The sequence below is a fragment of the Sarcophilus harrisii genome, chromosome 5 (assembly GCF_902635505.1).
Source record: "Sarcophilus harrisii chromosome 5, mSarHar1.11, whole genome shotgun sequence".
Lineage (NCBI taxonomy): Eukaryota > Metazoa > Chordata > Mammalia > Dasyuromorphia > Dasyuridae > Sarcophilus > Sarcophilus harrisii.
This window is the reverse complement of record NC_045430.1, coordinates 115,606,616-115,626,938: the sequence shown is the minus strand read 5'-3', so window position 1 is coordinate 115,626,938 and position 20,323 is coordinate 115,606,616. Positions and strand designations below refer to the sequence as shown.

The window sequence follows — 20,323 nt, the reverse complement described above, 5'->3', positions numbered from 1 at the left end:
GAAAGGGATAAGAGACATAGTAGGGACAGTGATAAAAGGAATATCATGTTGACTCTGAGAGTGGAGTCAAGATGGTAGAATAAAGACAGGAAGCTGCTTGATCTTTGCCAGTTTCCTAAAAAAACCACATGAAAGCAAGCCTCTGAACAGTCTGATGAAATCAAATCACTCTCCAGCTGAAGATAGACTGAAAAAACTTCAAGAAATGTCAGTCTCACTGGGTGAGAAGGATATTCAGCCCAGGCCAGCTGGGCTCCGGGAAACCCAGTGAGAGGGTCTTAAACACAGCAAATCAGCAGCTGAGACCCTCAGTCCTGGCTCAGGAGAGGAGTACAGCTGTGGGGCAGCCTCCAGTCCCACCTCAGGAGGCAAACTCTGGGAAACCCAGCTGTTTCCTGAACAGAGCAGACAAAGCTACCCCTGCAAACACAAGGAGCCCCTGTGCTCAAAGCTGAAGCTCAGCTACACAGGAAGCTTGGGACAGCATCCCCTTTACCAGAGGAGCAGAACTCTATCTTAAAGGTAAAGGAAATACCAAAAGAAATGGAAAGAAAATGAGCAAGAAACAATAAAAGAACCTTGATCATAGAAAGTTACTGTGGTGACAGGGCAGAGCAAAACACAAATTCAGATGAGGACAGAATGTCTACAGAAGACACTGAAAAGAGCAACATGATATGAACGTTATGGAATATTATTGTTCTGTAAGAAATGACCAGCAGAGGCCTGGAGAGACTTACATGAACTGATGCTAAGTGAAATGAGCAAAATCAGGAGATCATTATATACTTCAACAATGATACTGTATGAGGATATATTCTGATGGACGTGGATTCTTAGACAAAGAGAAGATCTAACTCAGTTTCAATTGATCAATGATGGATAGAAGCAGCTATACCCAAAGAAAGAATACTGGGAAATGAATGTAAACTGTTTGCATTTTTGTTTTTCTTCCTGGGTTATTTTTACCTTTTGAATCCAATTCTTCCTGTGGAACAAGAGAACTGTTCGGTTCTGCACACATATATTGTATCTAGGATATACTGTGACATATTTAACATCTATAGAACTGCTTGCCATCTGGGGGAGAGGGTGAAGGGAGAGAGGGGAAAAGTCGGAACAGAAGTGAGTGCAAGTGATAATGTTGTAAAAAATTACCCTGGCATGGGTTCTGTCAATAAAAAAGTTATAATTATTAAAAAAGAAAAGAAAAGAGCAACATGTCAAAGTGTGAGATAAATTAATCTCAAGTCCAAAGAGGCTTCAAGAAAATACTCATAAAAGCTTTCAATAAGCAAATAAAAGAAGTAAAAGAAAAAATAAGAAAAGAAATAAGAAATATGGATGAGAGAGTCAACAGCTTGGAAAAGGAAAGGAAAAAATTGTCTGAAGAAAACAACTACTTAAACAGTATATTAAACCAAATAGAAAAAGAGATAGAAAAGGTAACCGAAGAAAATCACACAGTAATAACCAGAACAGGGCAAATGAAAGCTGATAGCATTGTGAGACAGTAAGAAACAGTCAAACTAAAAAGAATTAAAAAAAGGAAGAAAATATGCAATAACTCATTGGTAAAACAGCTAACCTGGAAAACATATCCAGAAGAGACAATTTTAAAAATTATTGGCCTACCTGAAGGCCATGATGAAAAATAGAATCTGGGTAAGCAATTTACAAAAGGTCATTAAGGAAAATGGCCCCGTTTTCTAGAAACAGAGGAGAAAATACTCATTGAAAAAAGCTATCAATCATTTCTGAAAAGAGATGCCACAATGAAAACCTCAAGGAACATTATTGTGAAACTCCAAAACTATTATCTCAAGGAAAAAAATACTACAAACTGCCAGACAAACAATTCAAATATCAAGGAGCAACAGTCAGGATTACCCAGGATCTGGCAGCTTCTACAATAAAGTATAAGAGGCTCTGGAATATGATATGCTAGAAGACAAAGGATCTGGGGTTATAACTAGGAATTAACTATTTAGTAGACTCAGTAGCAGCCTCTAGGGAGGAGATGGAACTTCAATGAAATGTATATATATATATATATATATATATATATATATATATATATATATATATATATATATATATATAAGCATTGTCTGAAACTTGATCTCATAAATTTTGGTTGTAAGAGGGAATAATAATCATTCAGTTGGGTATAGAAATTTAATCTAAAAAAGAAGTAGGTAGGGTAAGAGGAAAAGAAAAGGTAGGGACAGGATAGAAGCTAGGGCAGAAACACAATGAAAGAAAAGGTAAGAGAAGGGAGGAAGGGGTGATAGAAGATAATGTAATGAGTGGAGTGGGTTAAAAAAGCAGTAAGAGAAGAGAGAGAGGTGATAGGAGGGAAGGTAGCAGGTCGGGTGGGGAAAAAAAAACCCCACAAAACTAAGGACAGGGTAGAAAGAGCGAACATATGTATATATGGGGGGGAATAGGATGGAGGGAAATACAGATCTGGTAATCATAACTGCTAATATGAAGGGATGAACTTTCCCATAACTTCCATAAAACTGAAGCAAATAGCAAAATGGATCAAAAAAAATCTTGCTTACAAGAAACACATCTGACACAAAGAGACACATACAGAGTAAAGATAAAAGACTAAAACAGAATTTATTATGCTTCAGCAGAGATAGGGATTCTGATTTCAGATAAAGCAAAAGTAAAAATAGATCTTATCAAAAGAGATGAAAGAGGGAAAGTACATTTGATAAAGGGTACAGTAAATAATGAAGTAGTTACAATATTAAATGTGTGTGCACCAACTGGTAGAGCAGGAAAATTCTTAGAGAAGAAATAGACAGCAAAACTATTCTAGTGGGGGATCTCAACCTTTCCCTCTCAGAATCAGTCAAATCTAACCACAAAATAAACAAGAAACTAAGGAGGTTAAGAGGAGCCTAGAAAACTTAGATATGGTATACCTCTGGAGAAAATTGAATAGTGGCAAAAAGGAATACACCTTTTTCTTGGAAGAACATGGCACCTATACAAAAATTGACCAAGTATTAGGGCATAAAAAACTCACAAATACAGAAAGGAAGAAATAGTAAATGCATACTTTTATTCATGAAATAAAAATTATATTCAATCAAAAGGTCAGGAAAAGACTAAAAACTTATTGGAAATTAAATATTCTAATTCTAAAGAACAATTGGCTCAAACAATAAATCACAGAAACAACGAACAATTTCATTCAAGAAAATGACAATAATGAGACAACAAAATAAAACCTATGGGATGCAACCAAAGAAGTTCTTAGGGGAAATTTTATAACTCCAAATAGCTACATAAATAAAATAGAGAAAGAGGAGATCAATGAATTAAGCATACAACTAAAAAAGCTAGAAAAAGAACCAATTCAAAACCCCTAATTGAATACCAAATTAGAAATTTTGAAACTCAAAGGAGAGATGAATAAAATAGAGACTAAGAAAACTATTGAATTAATAAACAAAACTAAGAGTTGATTTTATGAAAAAAAAAATAACAAAATAAAGCTTTGGTTAATTTGATCAAAAAAGGGGGGAAAAAACACAAATCACCAGCTTTAAAAATGAAGGGGAAAAAGAAATTAAAGCAATAATTAGGAACTATTTTGCTCAACTCTATGGCATCAAGTCTAACAATCTAATCAAAAGGATAAATATTTACAAAAATATAAATTGCCTAGGTTAACAGAAGAGGAAATAAATTACTTATAGTTCCAATTTAGAAAAAGAAATTGAATAAATCATTAATGAACTCCCTAAAAAAATCTCTAGGGCCAAATGGATTCACAAGTGAATTCTACCAAATATTTTAAAAATAATTAATTCCAATACTGTGTAAACTATTAGGAAAAATAGGTAAAGAAGGAATACTGTCAAATTCCTTCTATGACATAAATATGGCAATGATACCTAAACCAGGAAGAGCCAAAACAGAGAAAGAAATTTACAGATCAATCTCTCTAATGAATATTGATGCAAAATTTTAAAATAAGATGTTGGCAAAGAGCAATTTATCAGCAGGATAATACACTATGATCAAGTAGGATTTATATCAGGAATGCAGAACTGGTTCAATATCAAGAAAAACATTATTATCATGGACCATATCAATAACAAAAACAACAGAAGTCATATGATAATCTCAATAAATTCAGAAAAAAACTTTTAACAACACCCATTCCTATTAAAAACACTAGAGAACATAGGAATAAAAGGAACTTTCCTTAAAATAATAAATATTATCTATAGAAAACCTACAGCAAACATCATGTTCCCAGTAAGGTCAGGAGTAAAACAAGAATGTCCATTATCATCACTATTATTCAACAGTTTACTAGAAATGTTGGCTTTAGCAATAAGAAAAAAAATAAATTAAAGGAATTAGAATAGGCAATGAGGTGATTAAACTATCACTCTTGCAAATGATATAATTATATACTTGGAGAATCCTAAAAAATCATCCAAAAACATATTGGAAACAATTCATAGCTTTACCAAAGTTGCATGATATAAAATAAACCCATACATATCATCAGCATTTCTATATATTACTAAAAACCCATCAGAAAGAGATAGAAAGAGAAATTCTTTTAAAAATTATTATAGACAAAATAAAATACTTGGGGGATTTTACCTGCCAAGACAAACACAAAAACTATATGAACACAATTACAAAACACCTTTCACAATAACAGTCAGATCTAAACAATTGGAAAAGTATCAATTGTTCATGGCTAAGCCAAGCTAATATAATAAAAATGACAATTCTGATTAAATTGGTGTACTTGTTCAGTGCCATAGCAATCAAACTGGAAGGAAAGGGAAAAAAATGAGGAAAAGAATAATAAAAGGAAAAAAATAGGACAGAGAAATACACAGCTAATAATTAAAACTGAAATTGAATAGAATGAGCCCATCCATAAAATAAACAAATATATTAAAAATAAGAAACCAATAATATCTTGTTTACAAAAGTGCATTTGAAACAGAAATACACACAGAGAATTAAAGTATTGAAGCAAAATCTCTCATACTTAAGATGAAGTTTAAAAAAAAGGCAACAGAGAGAACAATCATGGCCTCAGATCAAGCAAAAGCAAAAATGGGCATAATTAAAAGAAATAAACAGGGGAACTACATTTTACTTAAAGTTATATAAACAATATAGTAATATTTAAAAGTTCAAAAGTGTCTCTATTAAAATTTCTATTTCCAAATATACAGGGAACTGAGCCAAATTTATAAAAATAAAATCCATTCCCCAATTGATAAATGATCAAAAATATATGAACAGGCCATTCTTAGAAGAAGAAAGTATCTGTAATCATATGAAAAATGCTCTAAAGCACAACTGACTAGAAAAAGGCAAATTAAACCAACTTTGAAATATCACTTTCAACATACTAGAAACAACAAATGCTGGAGGGAATAAGGACAATTGTACATTAATGAACTATTGAGCCAATGAACTATTGAGGAGTAGTGAACTGGTCCAATCATTCAGCAGAGCAATTTGGAACTATGCCCAAAAACCTCTAAAACTACTCTTTCACTCAGAAAAATCATTAGTAAATTTGTATTGTAAAGAGATTAAAGAAAAAAGGGGGGGAATCCAGTATATACGGAAATGGTTACAATTTTTGTGCTGGCAAAGATTTGGAAATTGAGATGTTCATTAATTGAGAAGTAGTTGGACAATTTGTGTCATGTGTGTGTGTGTGTGTGTGTGAGAGAGAGAGAGAGAGAGAGAGAATGAGAATTGAGTACTATTGTGCCATAAGAGTTTGGTTTAAAAAGAAAAAAAAAATAAAACATAGCAAAACTTAATATGAATTGATACAAAGTAAAGTGAGAACTGGAAGATAATTATGTACAGTGACAGTAATGATGATCAACTGTGAAAGAATTAACTACTACAATTAATAAAGTGATCCAGGATACTCCCAAAGGAGTCATAATGAAAAAGAATCATCTCGTCCAGAGACAGAACTGATGAACTGTATGAAAATTGAAATATTATTTTGCTTACTTTGTTTTTCTTTCTTTTTGGTAATGTAGCTAATTTAGAAATAGGTTTTTTTATGAAAATAAAAAAGAGAAATGTTTGGGGGGGGGAATGTATATCAATGGGAACAGGCAAGTTTTCTAAATAAATATTTTACATCTTTATAATGACAAATATGATTGAAAAGTACAAACCACCAATATGCTTTCTGTTTATTACATATGAAAACAAAAAAAAAATTCAGTAAAATAAAAATGCCAAATTTAAGAATTTTTTCAGGCATTTCCTTAACTCATATGTCAAAATCATACAAGATTGCTTAAAATATATAAAAATAAGAATAACTTTGTTAGCCAACTCAATTATTATTATCAAGCAAAATATACAACAGGAAGACATATGCCAGGAAAAAGTATTCACCACTGTCATAAAAGACATCTGGAACAGCTTCCAAATTGAAAAGCGATTCATAGGAAATTATGAGATCCTTCAGTTTTTAAAACTCATTTTTTTTAGGTAGAATTATGTTGACTCCATCCAGCTTTCAAACATGTCAAGTTTCCTTAATTAAATCCACAATTATTTACAATAAAAATTCACCTGAATGAAGGATGCCTGTTATCCAGACTATGATGCACAAGCCATAATGTTGGTATACCACAGCACATATTTAGGACAAAACTCTAGTGGGCCAGTAATTGACTAAGAAGGGTTAAGAGGAGTGTGTTGCCTTTAGGAAATTACATCTTGCTTTTCTAAAATCAAAGCTTGTCTTTGAAACAAAGGCCAATCTTTCTACATTAATATATTTATTCTGCTGTTGCATGGTTGCTAGTCATGGGGCATTACAATATTTATAAAATTATAGATAAGGATCACTAAAGAGTAATATAAAAGTGCAGCAGTGCTCATGAATAAGCTATATAACACATAATCAAGAAGAATGGAATAAAGTACTACATCACAAAAAAAAAAAAAAAAAAAAAAAAAAAAAAAAACAAGTCTAAAATATAATGTGGTCCAGTAAAGAATGAAATAATGTATTACTCCCCCATGGCTCTTTCCACTAAGCCTTTCTGTCTCCTCAATGAATTCATTGATCCATTGTTCTATAGATACTTGTGACCAGAGAACAGAGGTCTTTTTAAAAATTGTCTTTGTATATAAAACATGTAGCCCAATGATTTAAACTTAACAGGCATTTAGTTTAATAAATACCTGTTTAATGAATGATTGAGAAATAGGACACTGCTGATTTTAAATGATATGTGTAAAATAGTTTTGATATTCTTTCCTTTAACCAAACACTCTTCATCACTTAGAATATGAAGTCAGGTTATACATTTTACAAAATTATATTGGTTTTGAGACTGATAAGTGGCGCAGTGGATAGAGCACCAGCCCTGAAGTCAGGAACCTGGCCTCAGACACTTAGCACGTACTAGCTGTGTGACCCTGGGCAAGTCACTTAACCTCAATTGCCTCATCAAAACAAACAAACAAACAAACAAATAAATAATTTGTTTTTTTTTTTTTTCCGAGAAAGTGGTGAATCAGTAGAATCAGAGCAAGGAAAAACACTATTTCTCCATACTCCATGATTTTCCAATAGCTATTTTTGTCTTCTTATAAAACTGGGCTAGAAAATAAAGGTAAAAGAAAAGTCAGAATCATTAAAATAGCATCTGTATTAGTTCTCTAATCTATATTTATGAGAACACAAAGAACTTTTAAAACCTACTGTTTTGAACCAGAAGTACTGATTTATTCAATGGAAAAAAATGTGTTAAAATAATTAAAACATGTCCTTCATAATTGGTTGTTCCCTTTGCTACTGATATATAAGACATGAAACTGTGAAAGAGGAAAGCAAGAGTGCAGCTTATAGAAGCTTAATATTACATATTAAGTATTATAAAAATATATAAAAAATTTAGAGAGGTATATAAAAATTATAAAAAATTCTGGCAATATTATGGCTAATTACCTGTTCATAAAACTCATTGACAATACCATCTGTCCACTGTAAATGAAGTTCTTTACACTTAGCAGGTCCGTTGATATCTGCCAACTTTATGCACATCTGACAAACCAATAAGCGATCATTTTCATTAGTCCAATCTATGCCAACATCATCATTCACCTGTATAAAAATGAAAAAGAAAATTTGTTTTGCTTCAATATCAAACAAGATTCCAGAACTGAATTTACTCTTTGCTGATGAGGCATTTGCTACCATGCAGTGGCTTAATAAATTTAAAGATCTCTTCATTATATTTATGGAAGGGCTCTCTCCATTACTTCCTAGAAGATCTTTGTGTTTGGCTCTCATGAAGGAAAAGCAAAAACAAAATCCTGGTAAATAGATTCTGATGGTGAGATGCCAAATTTAATTCAACTTGTCTTGGAGCACAGATACACAGTGCATCTCCAAACTTATGCTTACAAACTATAGTTTAGCAACAATGTTTGTAAGTGAGTGTCTTGTATAGTTTGCATGTGAGAATCAATGGTCACTTCCATATTCTCTTAAAGCAGTGAAACAAGACATTAGTGGAAGTGGATTACTTAAAATATCTTTTTCTTCTTTGATCAGTTATGGATATAGAAGAAAAAATTGTTTTAAATGACAATATTCAAATATGGTTACTTAATGAATTATTTTTATATTTCCCAAACATTATTTTAAGGTAATTAAATTATACTTGATTAAAAACTTTTAGAAGGAAAAATAGATAAATTATGTAAAATTTTGAACTAACACTTGGGATCTTTATATTAAGTCTAACAAAGTTTATATTTGGTTTTTGAGCATATTTGAACAGCAAATATTTTAATAGATATTTAAAATAGGTTAAAATATTAAAACAAGCAAGCCAAAAGAAACCACACAGAAATGTTTCTTATGGAATTAGAAAACATAATGGAATATATGGCAAAGAGTCAAATATAATATTTATATGGTCAGTATTATAGCATTTCAATGATTCTTAGCTTCTCTACTTGGAATATATCTGAAATACTTTACTTTCACAAACAACACATAGATATTGATCACTAAATATGCTTCTCTTCTGACAGCTTTCAGTCTGACCACAAAATGAACATTGGTACAATTCTAGTTACCTTGGCATTGAATTTGGCTACAAAATCAAAGTGTTTCTTCAGGTCAGTGGCCAAAATTGCTTCAATGACAAGGAAACGGAAATGCTTAAATTCCACATGGTCAAGGTTGACTAAAAAGTTATACTCTGGCTGGGACATGAAGAGATTCCATGCAGCAGCTGCATGATGATTCTCTAAAACTGAACGGTCATTATATAGTACAGCCTAGGAAAGAAAAAACAAAACAAAATATGAGTTACAACATCCATAGTTCTCAGCTGAATAATATTAAACTGTTATTCAATGGTATTAAAATTTTTTTAATTATTTTTTTATTTTATTTATTTAATAGCCTTTTATTTACAGGATATATGCATGGGTAACTTTACAGCATTAACAATTGCCAAACCTCTTGTTCCAATTTTTCACCTCTTACCCCCCATCCCCTCCCCCAGATGGCAGGATGACTGGTAGATGTTAAATACATTAAAATATAAATTAGATACGCAATAAGTATATATGAACAAAACGTTATTTTGCTGTACCAAAAGAATCAGACTCTGAAATATTGTACAATTAGCTTGTGAAGGAAATCAAAAATGCAGGTGGGCATAAATATAGGGATTGGGAATTCAATGTAATGGTTTTTAGTCATCTCCCAGCGTTCTTTCTCTGGGCGTAGCTGGTTCGGTTCATTACTGCTCCATTGGAAATGATTTGGTTGATCTCGTTGCTGAGGATGGCCAGGTCCATCAGAATTGGTCATCATATAGTATTGTTGTTGAAGTATATAATGATCTCCTGGTCCTGCTCATTTCACTCAGCATCAGTTTGTGTAAGTCTCTCCAGGCCTTTCTGAAATCATCCTATTGGTCATTTCTTACAGAACAGTAATATTCCATAATATTCATATACCACAATTTATTCAGCCATTCTCCAACTGATGGACATCCTGAATGGTATTAAAATTATATAATTTACAGTAATGGTTTATTTTCTCATAAATATTTATTGACAATACACAGTAAATACCATATTATGAAATTCTTATTGAATCCTTAATTCATAATATTGATTTAGTATCTTGCTTCATTTTACTGATGTAAAAATTTTATTTAAAGTAAAATATAGAGGGAAATGGTATTAAAGTCTCTTTTGTAAACTAACTTTGTACCTCTCACAGCACTTAGCTTTCCAAACAGATTTTCAAGAATCCTATGGCATTTCATGTTGCAAGAAAGATTTACTGAGGAAGAAAAGTATCACAATATAGAACAGATGAATTATTTTGATTAATTTTGGCTAGGTTTCCAAATGTTGTATTGATGAATTTTGCTTTTATGTCATAGTCATGTTTAGCTGTATCTCTTTCCAGTGAATTATCTCATGAATTTTAAATAATTAGCTATGAAAAATTACCTGGCAATATTTCTATAAGACAACATTCTACACCATTTTTCCTGATGCCATTGCTATCAAATAGAAGGGAGTTGTCTTCATTTTTCTCTTTTAATGGGCCAAAACTGTTTTAATTGGTCAAAAACTGAGCATTCAATGTTATTTTAGTTTTCTTTTCATTTATAATATTGTAGCCATTGTACATATTTTTCCTAACTTTGCTTATAACTCTCTCCAAGTCATTTCATTAAAAAAAAATTAATATATTTCTTTAATTTTAAAATTTTTATCACAATAAAATGATATTGATACAATGTGGTCATCTATTTTATATTTTATAAAATATTTTCTATTTCCCAACTTGTTTACAATTTTAAGTTAAATTCTATTGAGCATATTTTTGTATAGTGGGATAGAGACTAAACCTGTGATTTCATTGATATAGAAATTCCTGAATGAGGATATTCTCTCTAGGTAAATACATTCTCTGTAAAATTTAAAGTATTAAATAATCATCTTGGCCACTCTGTAATTAATTGAATTGCCCACAGTCATATAATTCTGATATGTTAGGGGCAGGGTTTAAAACCTGGTATTTCTGGCTATAAAGATGATGTTCTATCTACTATTCCATTTTGCATTACTCTTTGGTATATAAAGGGAAGGTATTGATAATTACTTATATCTATCTATATAATATTTGTATGAGAGACATCTATACACAAATAAAAAGAATTCTCCATAAGAAGGGTAGGAAACAAGCAGTTTTTCACTTGTTATTCAGTAATGAGCCACATCTTTACCAGTTCAAAAGTAATGAAAAAAAGAGTGAATATAAGATATTGCAATAATACAATGCTCTATATGGTTTTAACAAGAATCTTTTATCCACATTTCAAAATTATTACTTAAAATGAAACAGTAGAAACAATCTGATTTAGTGACCCTGTGATTTTTAAACATTGGACAAGTCACAAATTAGAGATTTAAAGCCTGCTAAAGGTGATTGCCACCACAACCAAGGAAATCCAACACAAATCCACTGAGAGTAGAGCTTCTCTGTGTGGTGAAGTCCTCACACTACTTATCTTTGCCATTGTTGTACTAATGATCAGACCTTGGAACAATGTAGAGTTTCCAATCCAGGAAGATAAAGTTGATAAAGACCTTTTTTTACTAGTCAGATGCATTTACATGGGCACCCTTTAGACTTGTCTATCAGTATGTATACATATTAAAATAAGTAGTAGAGCTAGATGATGAATTGGGACCAGACTTGGGTAGACTATAATACCTTTGGGAAACTACAAAAATTCCTTTAATGTACTCCAACTTCCCATGGAAATAAAAGTCCTTAATAACAAAATTTTTCTGGTGTTAATATAGGGCACTGAGATATAGACCTTAACGAGTAGCAATGAATTAAAAAATGAATACCATATAGCAATGGAGAAATTGTAGGATAGAAAAGGGTAGACTGCAATAATTACAAATGAGGAAATACAATAAAAAAGATTAAAAGATGTCAACAAGGAATTATTTACAAAGAAAAGAAAAGCAAGTATAGTGCTTCACTGCTACCCAATGATGTTGAGAAAATATGAAGAAGATCTGAAGCAGGAAGGGTGAACCTTCTGTAGTGAATTTCAAAAAAAAAAAAAAAAACACCACAGACTAGTGATACAAGTCTCAATCTGAGCCATTAGAAGGAACTCTAGAAATAATGATACTGCAGATCTATTTATGTATTATATTGAACTCATTATATGTTTCAATTGATTTTCACTTAATTTTTATAAATACGAGAATTAGCAATAAAAATTATAGAATTTGAGCTGAAAGACCAACATCTTTATTTTTTATATGAAGAATATCAAATCCTGGAAGATCAATCCCAGCTGGTTAAATTAACCATCTAAGAAATGTCTAAGATGCAATTTCCTGGGTTCAAGTCCAAAAGTTTATTTATTACAATTTTTGACAACTACTAATGTTCTTTTTTGCCATTAAAGCTTGTACTACAATTTGACTTTTTCTTTTATCTTTATTTCTTCACCCTGAGACACTTAACAAAGTTATCCTGTTATGCCACAGTTCTTTTTTAGTGTCCTGACTCAGTTTTCCTAATTATCCTGACCCAGTCCTGACTCAGTTTCTCTACTTCAGTTTATAATTATCAGCCCAAAGCTCAATCCTACAAAACCTCCCTTCCCTCTTTATCACAATATTTGATAAGGATAAAAGATCTTATGTTTTAGAATATCAGATGCCTCTCCCCATTCCAAGCTATCAGAATGTCAGATATCATTTTATCAAGATGCCTTTCCCCATGTCGGAAGTACCTCCCCCTAGTATGTTACCCTTCTCTGGAGGCTCATCCCACCCTGTCAGAGTCCTATTCCTGCTCTCAGTACCCTGACTCCGCCCCTGATACCCCCTGAATTTGATATATATATCATTGAGAACTCACATTGTTTGCTGGATTCTTGGAGACGATAGTCTCATTCAGCCCTGGGACCAAACCATGGATCCATTTGGTCCCAGTAAATCTCTCCCATATAATAAATTATTAAATACTCTCTAATTTCTATCTTGACTCAGTTTCTCCAGCATTACAATCCTACAATATGATGATTTTGCCTAATCAATAATTTCCTTAATGTGTACTTGGTCTGGTCCATTCTCCTCAAATTGACGCCATTTGTACTTTTTCAGTAATATTTTTGTGCCCGAAGTTTTAATGTCCAAACTGAAGTGGTTTCTCCCTTGTCAATAATGAAGACAGAATTTTGTAGAAATGTAGAAATTTATTTTATGTTGTTTTCATGAAAATTCTTGAAGGGTTATGGCTCATTTTTGCCTCATGACAAGATTTCTGAACACTTATTTTCATATGCAGTACTATTCACTGTCTTAAAAGGTCATATGCTTATTATGTTCTGCCATCCTCTACCACAATGTTTTACAAATTAGTTTATATTCTGAGCCAGAGTTGTTCTTGGCTGCTCTCTCTTTCTCTGCTTGGCAAGGAAATTAAGTGCTTTTTGGTCAATGCAATTTCTGAGATCTTATGGTTTCCTTGTTCAGGCAACTATTTTAAATCAGTTCAATTTCACAAGGAAATGATGATAATCAAGGTCAAAATTATTTCATTTTCCATTTCTCATTTCTTAAACATAAGATCTTATTTGACTATGTCAGTTTGAAACTGATGCAGTTTTCAGTCCTCTCAACTTCAGTGTTTCTAATTCCATATTTATTATGACCTGTGTTCTATTAGTTGATGGTCTAAATAACTATACAGAGAGTTAGCTAAATTTAATATGATTTCCACGTTAAAAATTCGTTGTTTCTGATTAGTTTAAATAAAGTGAAAATTTTCTTTTCTTTTCTTTTTTAATAACATTTGATATTTGCCATATCTTGTGACTTTCAACAATATGAGACTTCACAGGAATCTATAAATTTTTTCATACTTTAATTTCTTAAATCTAAGTCATATTTTCCAATATGATTTTGTGTGAGTGTTTTTCTGTTTGTATTTGTGCTTGTTTTGTTTTGCTTATTTGTTTGGGTTTTTTGCTACTCTTCAGTCAGTATTTACATTTGCATTAAAGTCACTGATTATCAAAATATGTGTAGTATTAGTTTAGAGGCTCTTCTTAAGTAGTTAGTAGTAGTTCTTAATTCGTTATCCTTTTTTTGCCTTTGAATGGATAGTAAAGGAGACTACTAATTCCTCTCATTCTTCTAATTGCCTTTCAGTGGAGAGCTTTCTAGAGAGCCATTCTTTCATTTGGCTGCAATTTCCTTTTGTCTTCTGATTTTCTTATACACCTAGCTTTTACATTAAAAGTACCTAATCACCTCCACATCCAAATTAAGTATCCATATAGACTTTTTAAAAAAAATATTATCACACATTGGCTTTTGGGGAAAAGAGCCAAGATGCAGGAGAGTACACAACACCTTGCCCGATCTCTCCATACCTTCCTTCAGAATCAAAACTAGATCAAGCCTTCGAATGGATTTTGGATTGACAGAATCCACAAATATTCAGAGCGTGAAAATTTTCCAGCTTAAGGTATCTTGGATTGGCTAGATAATAGAAAAAGATAATGATAATGTTGGAGGGGGTGTGGGAAAAACAGAATACCTAATGCATGATGTTAGTAGAGTTGTGAAATAATCCAACCATCTGGAGAGAAGTTTAGAACTATAAAATTTGCATACCCATTGATCCAGCAACTACTAGGTCTATATTCTAAGGAAATTATAAAGGAAAGAAAAGGACCCACATGAACAAAAATGTTTATAGAAGCTCTTTTTTTGGTGGCAAAGAATTGGAAAATGATAGATTGGGGAATGGCTAAATAAGTTATGTTATATGAAAGTAATGAAATATTATTGTTCTATAAAATTATGCAGAACTGATTTTAGAGAGGCCTAGAAAGATTTACATGAACTAATGTTGAGCAAACCAAGCACAAACAAGAATACATTGTATACAGTAACAGCAAGATTGTGAGATGATCAACTATGGAAGAATTTATTCTTCTCTCAATAAACTTAGGTTGGAACATGTCATCTACATGCAGAGGGAGAACCATGGGCACTGAATGTAAAATAATACATGCTATGCTTTTTTTTTCTTTTTCTTTTTTTTTTAAATATTTTGTGTTTTTTTCTTTTGTTCTGATTTTTCTTTTCCAACATGATTCATAAAGAAATGTGTATTTAAAATTAATTTACATATCTAACCAGAAAAAAAGCAATAAACATAAATTCAAAAAAGATATTGACGGGGGTGAACCCTGAAACTGTGTCCCCTTTAATCAGTAAAAGAAGGGTGATTCAGGGTCTCAGGCTCTTCCTTGGGAAAAGCATACCTTTCCCAGACAAGGCCCTCCCCAAGTTAAGTGGTCTTATTCTGTTGGAAATCTTGGCCTGATAGTCCTATTGAGTGGCTCAAAACTCCAAGATAAGTTATCTCTTTTCAACTGGAAATCTAGGCCTGGGGCATTGAAGCCTAAACCTCAGATGGCTAATAAAAGACAACTCTGAAACTGAATCTTTGCAGAAGTCTAAAATGGGATTATGCTTCTTGGCAAAGCTGCCTGCCAGGACTTTTGTCCACTGTGACAATATTCTCTTCTCAGTGTTACCTTAGCCATTTTCCTAACAGAACCTTGCCACTAAGAAGTCTGTCTTCCTAGCAAAGCTGGCTTCTGGGTGCCAATAAAAATCCCTTTTGCCATACAGACTTCGGATTTGCAAATTATTTCCCATTGAATCTGCATTTACCAGAGGGGATTCCCTACCCCAGTTCTCGCATCTCTTTACTACCAATAACTGCAACATTTATACCTCATCAATATATTGAAATAACTTCAGGAAAGATGTCTCAATTGGACAGAAGGGAACATGGCCCAGTACAGGCATGGCATGGGGAGGTCCTGTTCAGAGGATTTAACAGAAGGCTCAGCCAAAATACAGCAATGTTGCCTTTTTCCCTGGTTCAGAAGGCCAGTAGAGTAGCAGACTAGCTATGAGACTCCAATGCAACTACAGAAAGCAAATTTTGAGCCTCTGAATCCTAGCCTAGCCTAACAGGAAAGACTTCACCAAGCCCAACCAGCACAATGGGGAAGCCTAATGCACTCAGTGAAAAACCCTTGTCATCCAGCAGAGAAAATTCAGTACAATCTCCTCTGTGCCCTAGGAGCTGAGCTCAAATGTTAAAAAAAAGAGCAAACAGAGAACTTCTATAACGACAGGGACAAGCAGAAAAGCAAAGGACTGCAAGACAAAATGCCTTCAAGTAAACCTCATAGAAGATTATAAACTGGTCTCTAATTAAAAAGGCTTTTTTGGAAGAGTTCAAAAAGGATTGTAAAAGAGAGATAGAATAAATGGGGGAAAGAAATGAAAGCATTACAGGAGAGTTATGAAAGTTTTTTGGAGAAGTCAAGACTTCAAAAAGGAAGCACAGAAATTGAAGAAAACAATTTATTAAAAATATAAATTTGGTTAAATGAAAAAAAATATATACTGAAGAAAAAGGCTTCTTTAAAAAAGTGTGGTGAAATGGAAAAAGAAGCAACTCCTTAAAAACAGAATTGATGAAATGGGGAAAAAAATCACTTTAAAACTACAATTGATCAAATGCAAAAGGAGGTAACAAAACTAAAGAAAAAATTCATCAAAGATTAGAATTGGACAAATGGAAATGAATGACTCAATAAGAAATCAAGAATCACTCAAACGAAATCAAAAAGTGAAAAGAAAATGGAAGAAAATGTAAAATAACTCTTTGGGGGAGAAAAAAAAAACATCTGGAAAACAGATCCAGGAGAAATGATTTTAAAATGATTGAATTACCTGAAACCCATGATCAAAAAAAGAAGCTGGACAACATCTTTCAAGAAATCATCAGGTATGCTGAATGAAATGAGCAGAACCAGGATATCATTGTTCACAATAAGACTATAGGATGATCAATTCTGATAGACATGGCTCTCTTCAACAATGAGATGATTCAAACCAGTTCCAATTGTTCAGTGATGAAGAGAGCCATATATACCCAGTGAGAGGACTGTGGGAACCGAGTATGGAACCACAAGATAGCATTTTCACTCTTTCTGTTGATGTTTGCTTGCATTTTGTTTTTTTTTTCCTCAGGGTTTTTTTTTTTCTTCTTGATCTTATTTTTCTTATGCAGCAAGATAACTAATAATAAGTATACATATACTGGATTTAACATATATTTTAATATATTTAACATGGGACTGCCTGTCATCTAGAGGAGGGGTGGGGGAAGGATGGGAAAATTTGAACAAAAAGTTTTGCAAGGGTCAATGTTGAAAAATTACTCATCATATGTTTTGTGAATAAAAAGCTTTAATAAAATAAAAAAAAAAACAAGAAATCATTAGGGAAAACTGCCCTGATATTATAGAATTGGAGGGTAAAATAGGCATTGAATAAATACATATATAACCTCCAGAAAAAGACCCCAAAATCAAAACTTCAAGAAATATTATAACTAAAATTCAGAATTATCAGATTGAGGAGAAAATACTGCAAACAAGCAGAAAGAAACAATTCAAATACTACAGACCTACAATCAAAATTTACCAGGACTTAGCAGCTTCTACCACATTAAAGGATCAGAGGATCTGGAATGGTATTCTGCAGAATACCATTTCTGCAAAGGAAAGGAGCTAGAGTACGATCAAGAATCAATTACCCAGTAAAATAAGCACTATGTTTCAGGGGAAAAGATGGACGTTCAATGAAACAGGGAATTTTAAAATCATTTTTGATGAAAGAGATCAGAGCTAAACAGAAAATTTGATCTCTACATGTAAGACTCAAGAGGAAAATAAAAAGGTAAACAGAAGAAAAAAAACCCAATATGTTTTCTAAAGGTTAAAATTTACATGGGAAGATAGTATGTGTAACTCTTGATAGTGTATCTTTATCAGGGAAGTTATAAGGAGTATACTTAGAGGGTGTAAGTAGAAGCTGATTTTAATATAATGATATAAAAAGAAACTAGGGGTGGAAAATGGATTGTACTGGGAGAAGAGCAAAAGAGAGGTAAAATAAAGTGAATTATGTCACATGAGGGAAAGAAAGAAGGGTGTGAGCATTGTTTGAATCATGACTTCATTGAATTTGGCTCAAAGAGGAATAACATACATCTTTAGTTTAGTATGGAAATTTTTCTCAGCCTATAAATAGTAGGAGAAGAAAGAGGAAAGCAAAGTGGGAGGCTAATAGAAAGGAAGGTAGAAATAGAAGGTGAAAAGGACAAGAAGTGGGTGGGAGGAACTGAAAAAGGGAGGCCAAATTAAGGGAAGTAATGGTACAAGCATACAGGCGTAAGCGAATAATAATTTATAATTTTTTTTACCACTAAATCCCCTACCCCCCTTACTAAATTTTTTCACTTCCGTCAAACCCCCAAAGCGGTTGATAGGTCTTTAGCATAGTATATTAAATACTGCAGAGATATAATACTAGAATGCATGTAAACAGTAATTAAGCTTACTTCAAGTTTGTCCAAACTACTGTTCACCACTACAAACTGTAAATTATTATAAACTATTATAGGATATAATGGTCAGAAGCAAAACATTGATGAGAAAGGAAAGGGGGAAAGGAGAGAGAAAAGACGCAGGATAGTGGGAAATACTGAGTAATCTTAATTGTGAATATGAATGGGATAAACTATCCCATAAAATGGAAGCAGATAGCAGACTGAGTTAAAAGCGAAAATCCTACAATATAAGAAAAAATACATTTGATGCATGCATACATATAGAGTAAAGTTAAAAAACGATGAAGCAAAATATATTATGCTTTGGCTGAAGTATTAAAAAAAAAAACAGTGGTAGTAATCTTGATCTTAGATCAAGCAAAAACAAAAATAGATCTAAATAAAAGAGATAAGGAAGGTAACCACATTTTGCTAAAGAGTTTCAAAGAAAATGAAGTTTTATCAGTAGTAAACATAATCACAAGTGATGTAGCATCCAAATTCTTAAAGGAGAATTTGTGTCTTCACAAGAAGACAGAGCAAAACTATACTAACAAGGGATGTCAACCTTCCTTTATCAGATCAATATAAATCAAACTACAAATTAAACAAGAATGAAGTTAAAGAAGTGAATAGAATTTTAGCAAAATTAGATATGGTAAATTTTTGGAGAAATTTGAATGGTGACAGAAAGGAATATACCTTTTTCTCAGCTGTGCATGGTGTCTACACAAAAATTTACTATATATTACAGCACAAAAACCTAACAAATACAAAAAGGCAGAAATAGTAAATATATCCTTTTCATAGCATAATGCAATAAAAATTGTATGTAATAAAGATCCATGGAAAAATAAACTAAAAATTAATTGGAAACCAATAATCTAATCCTAAAAAAATGAGTGGGTGAAGCAACACAATGGATAATTTCAAGAGAATGACAATAATGAGTCAACATACCAAAGCTTATAGTATGCAGCCAAATCTTAGGGGAAATTTTATATTTCTAGATGTAGCATTTATCTAAAAGCAACAACAAACATTTTACATAATGGGGATAAGATTTCCAATAAAATGAGGAGAGAAACAAGGTTGCCTATTTTTACCACTATTATAGTTCAGTTTCACTTTTCCTAAGCCAAAATCCATCACTATTCTAATTCCTTCAATTTCTTTTAATTATCTTATTGCTAAAGCTAACTTTTCTAGTAAAATATTGAATAAAGCTAACCTTTCTAGTAAAATATTGAATAATAATGTAATGTGAAAACAAGATTATCAGTCTTTGCAGATGATATATAGTATATCAGTGTATATTTGGGGAAACTGGAAAACTAATGCATTGCTGGTGGAATTGTGAAATGATCCAACCCATTCTGGAGAGCAATTTGAAACTATGCCCATCGGCATACCCTTTGATCCAGCAGTATCTCTACTGGGTTTCTATTCCAAAAAAATCATAATAGAAGGAAAAGGACCCACATGCACAAAACTGTTTATAACAGCCCTTTTTGTAGTGGCACAGAAATGGAAATTAAGTAGTCACCTCTCACTGGAGGAACGACTGAATAAGTTATGGTATATGAATGTAGTGGAATATTATTGTTCTATAAGAAATGATGAGCAGACTGATTTCAGAAAAACAGAAAAACTTACATGAATTGATGTTAAATGAAGTAAGCAGAACCAAGAGAACCTTGCACACAGTAAGAAGATTATGTGATGATCAACTCTGATGGACTTGGCTCTTTTCAACAATGAGGT

At 32.4% G+C, this 20,323-nt stretch overlaps 1 protein-coding gene across 2 annotated transcripts in view; it reads right to left on the bottom strand.

Moving 5' to 3' along the window:
- PDE3A (phosphodiesterase 3A) overlaps positions 1 to 20,323 on the bottom strand; it is a 313,468-nt gene that overhangs the window by 7,644 nt on the left and 285,501 nt on the right. For both annotated transcript variants that reach the window (XM_003771175.3, XM_031938420.1), the window contains 2 exons: positions 9,139 to 9,342; positions 8,000 to 8,155 (listed from right to left, as the gene is read on the bottom strand). In XM_003771175.3, the coding sequence (XP_003771223.1) occupies positions 8,000 to 8,155; positions 9,139 to 9,342 (360 nt within the window). The remainder of the gene's footprint in view (positions 1 to 7,999; positions 8,156 to 9,138; positions 9,343 to 20,323) is intronic.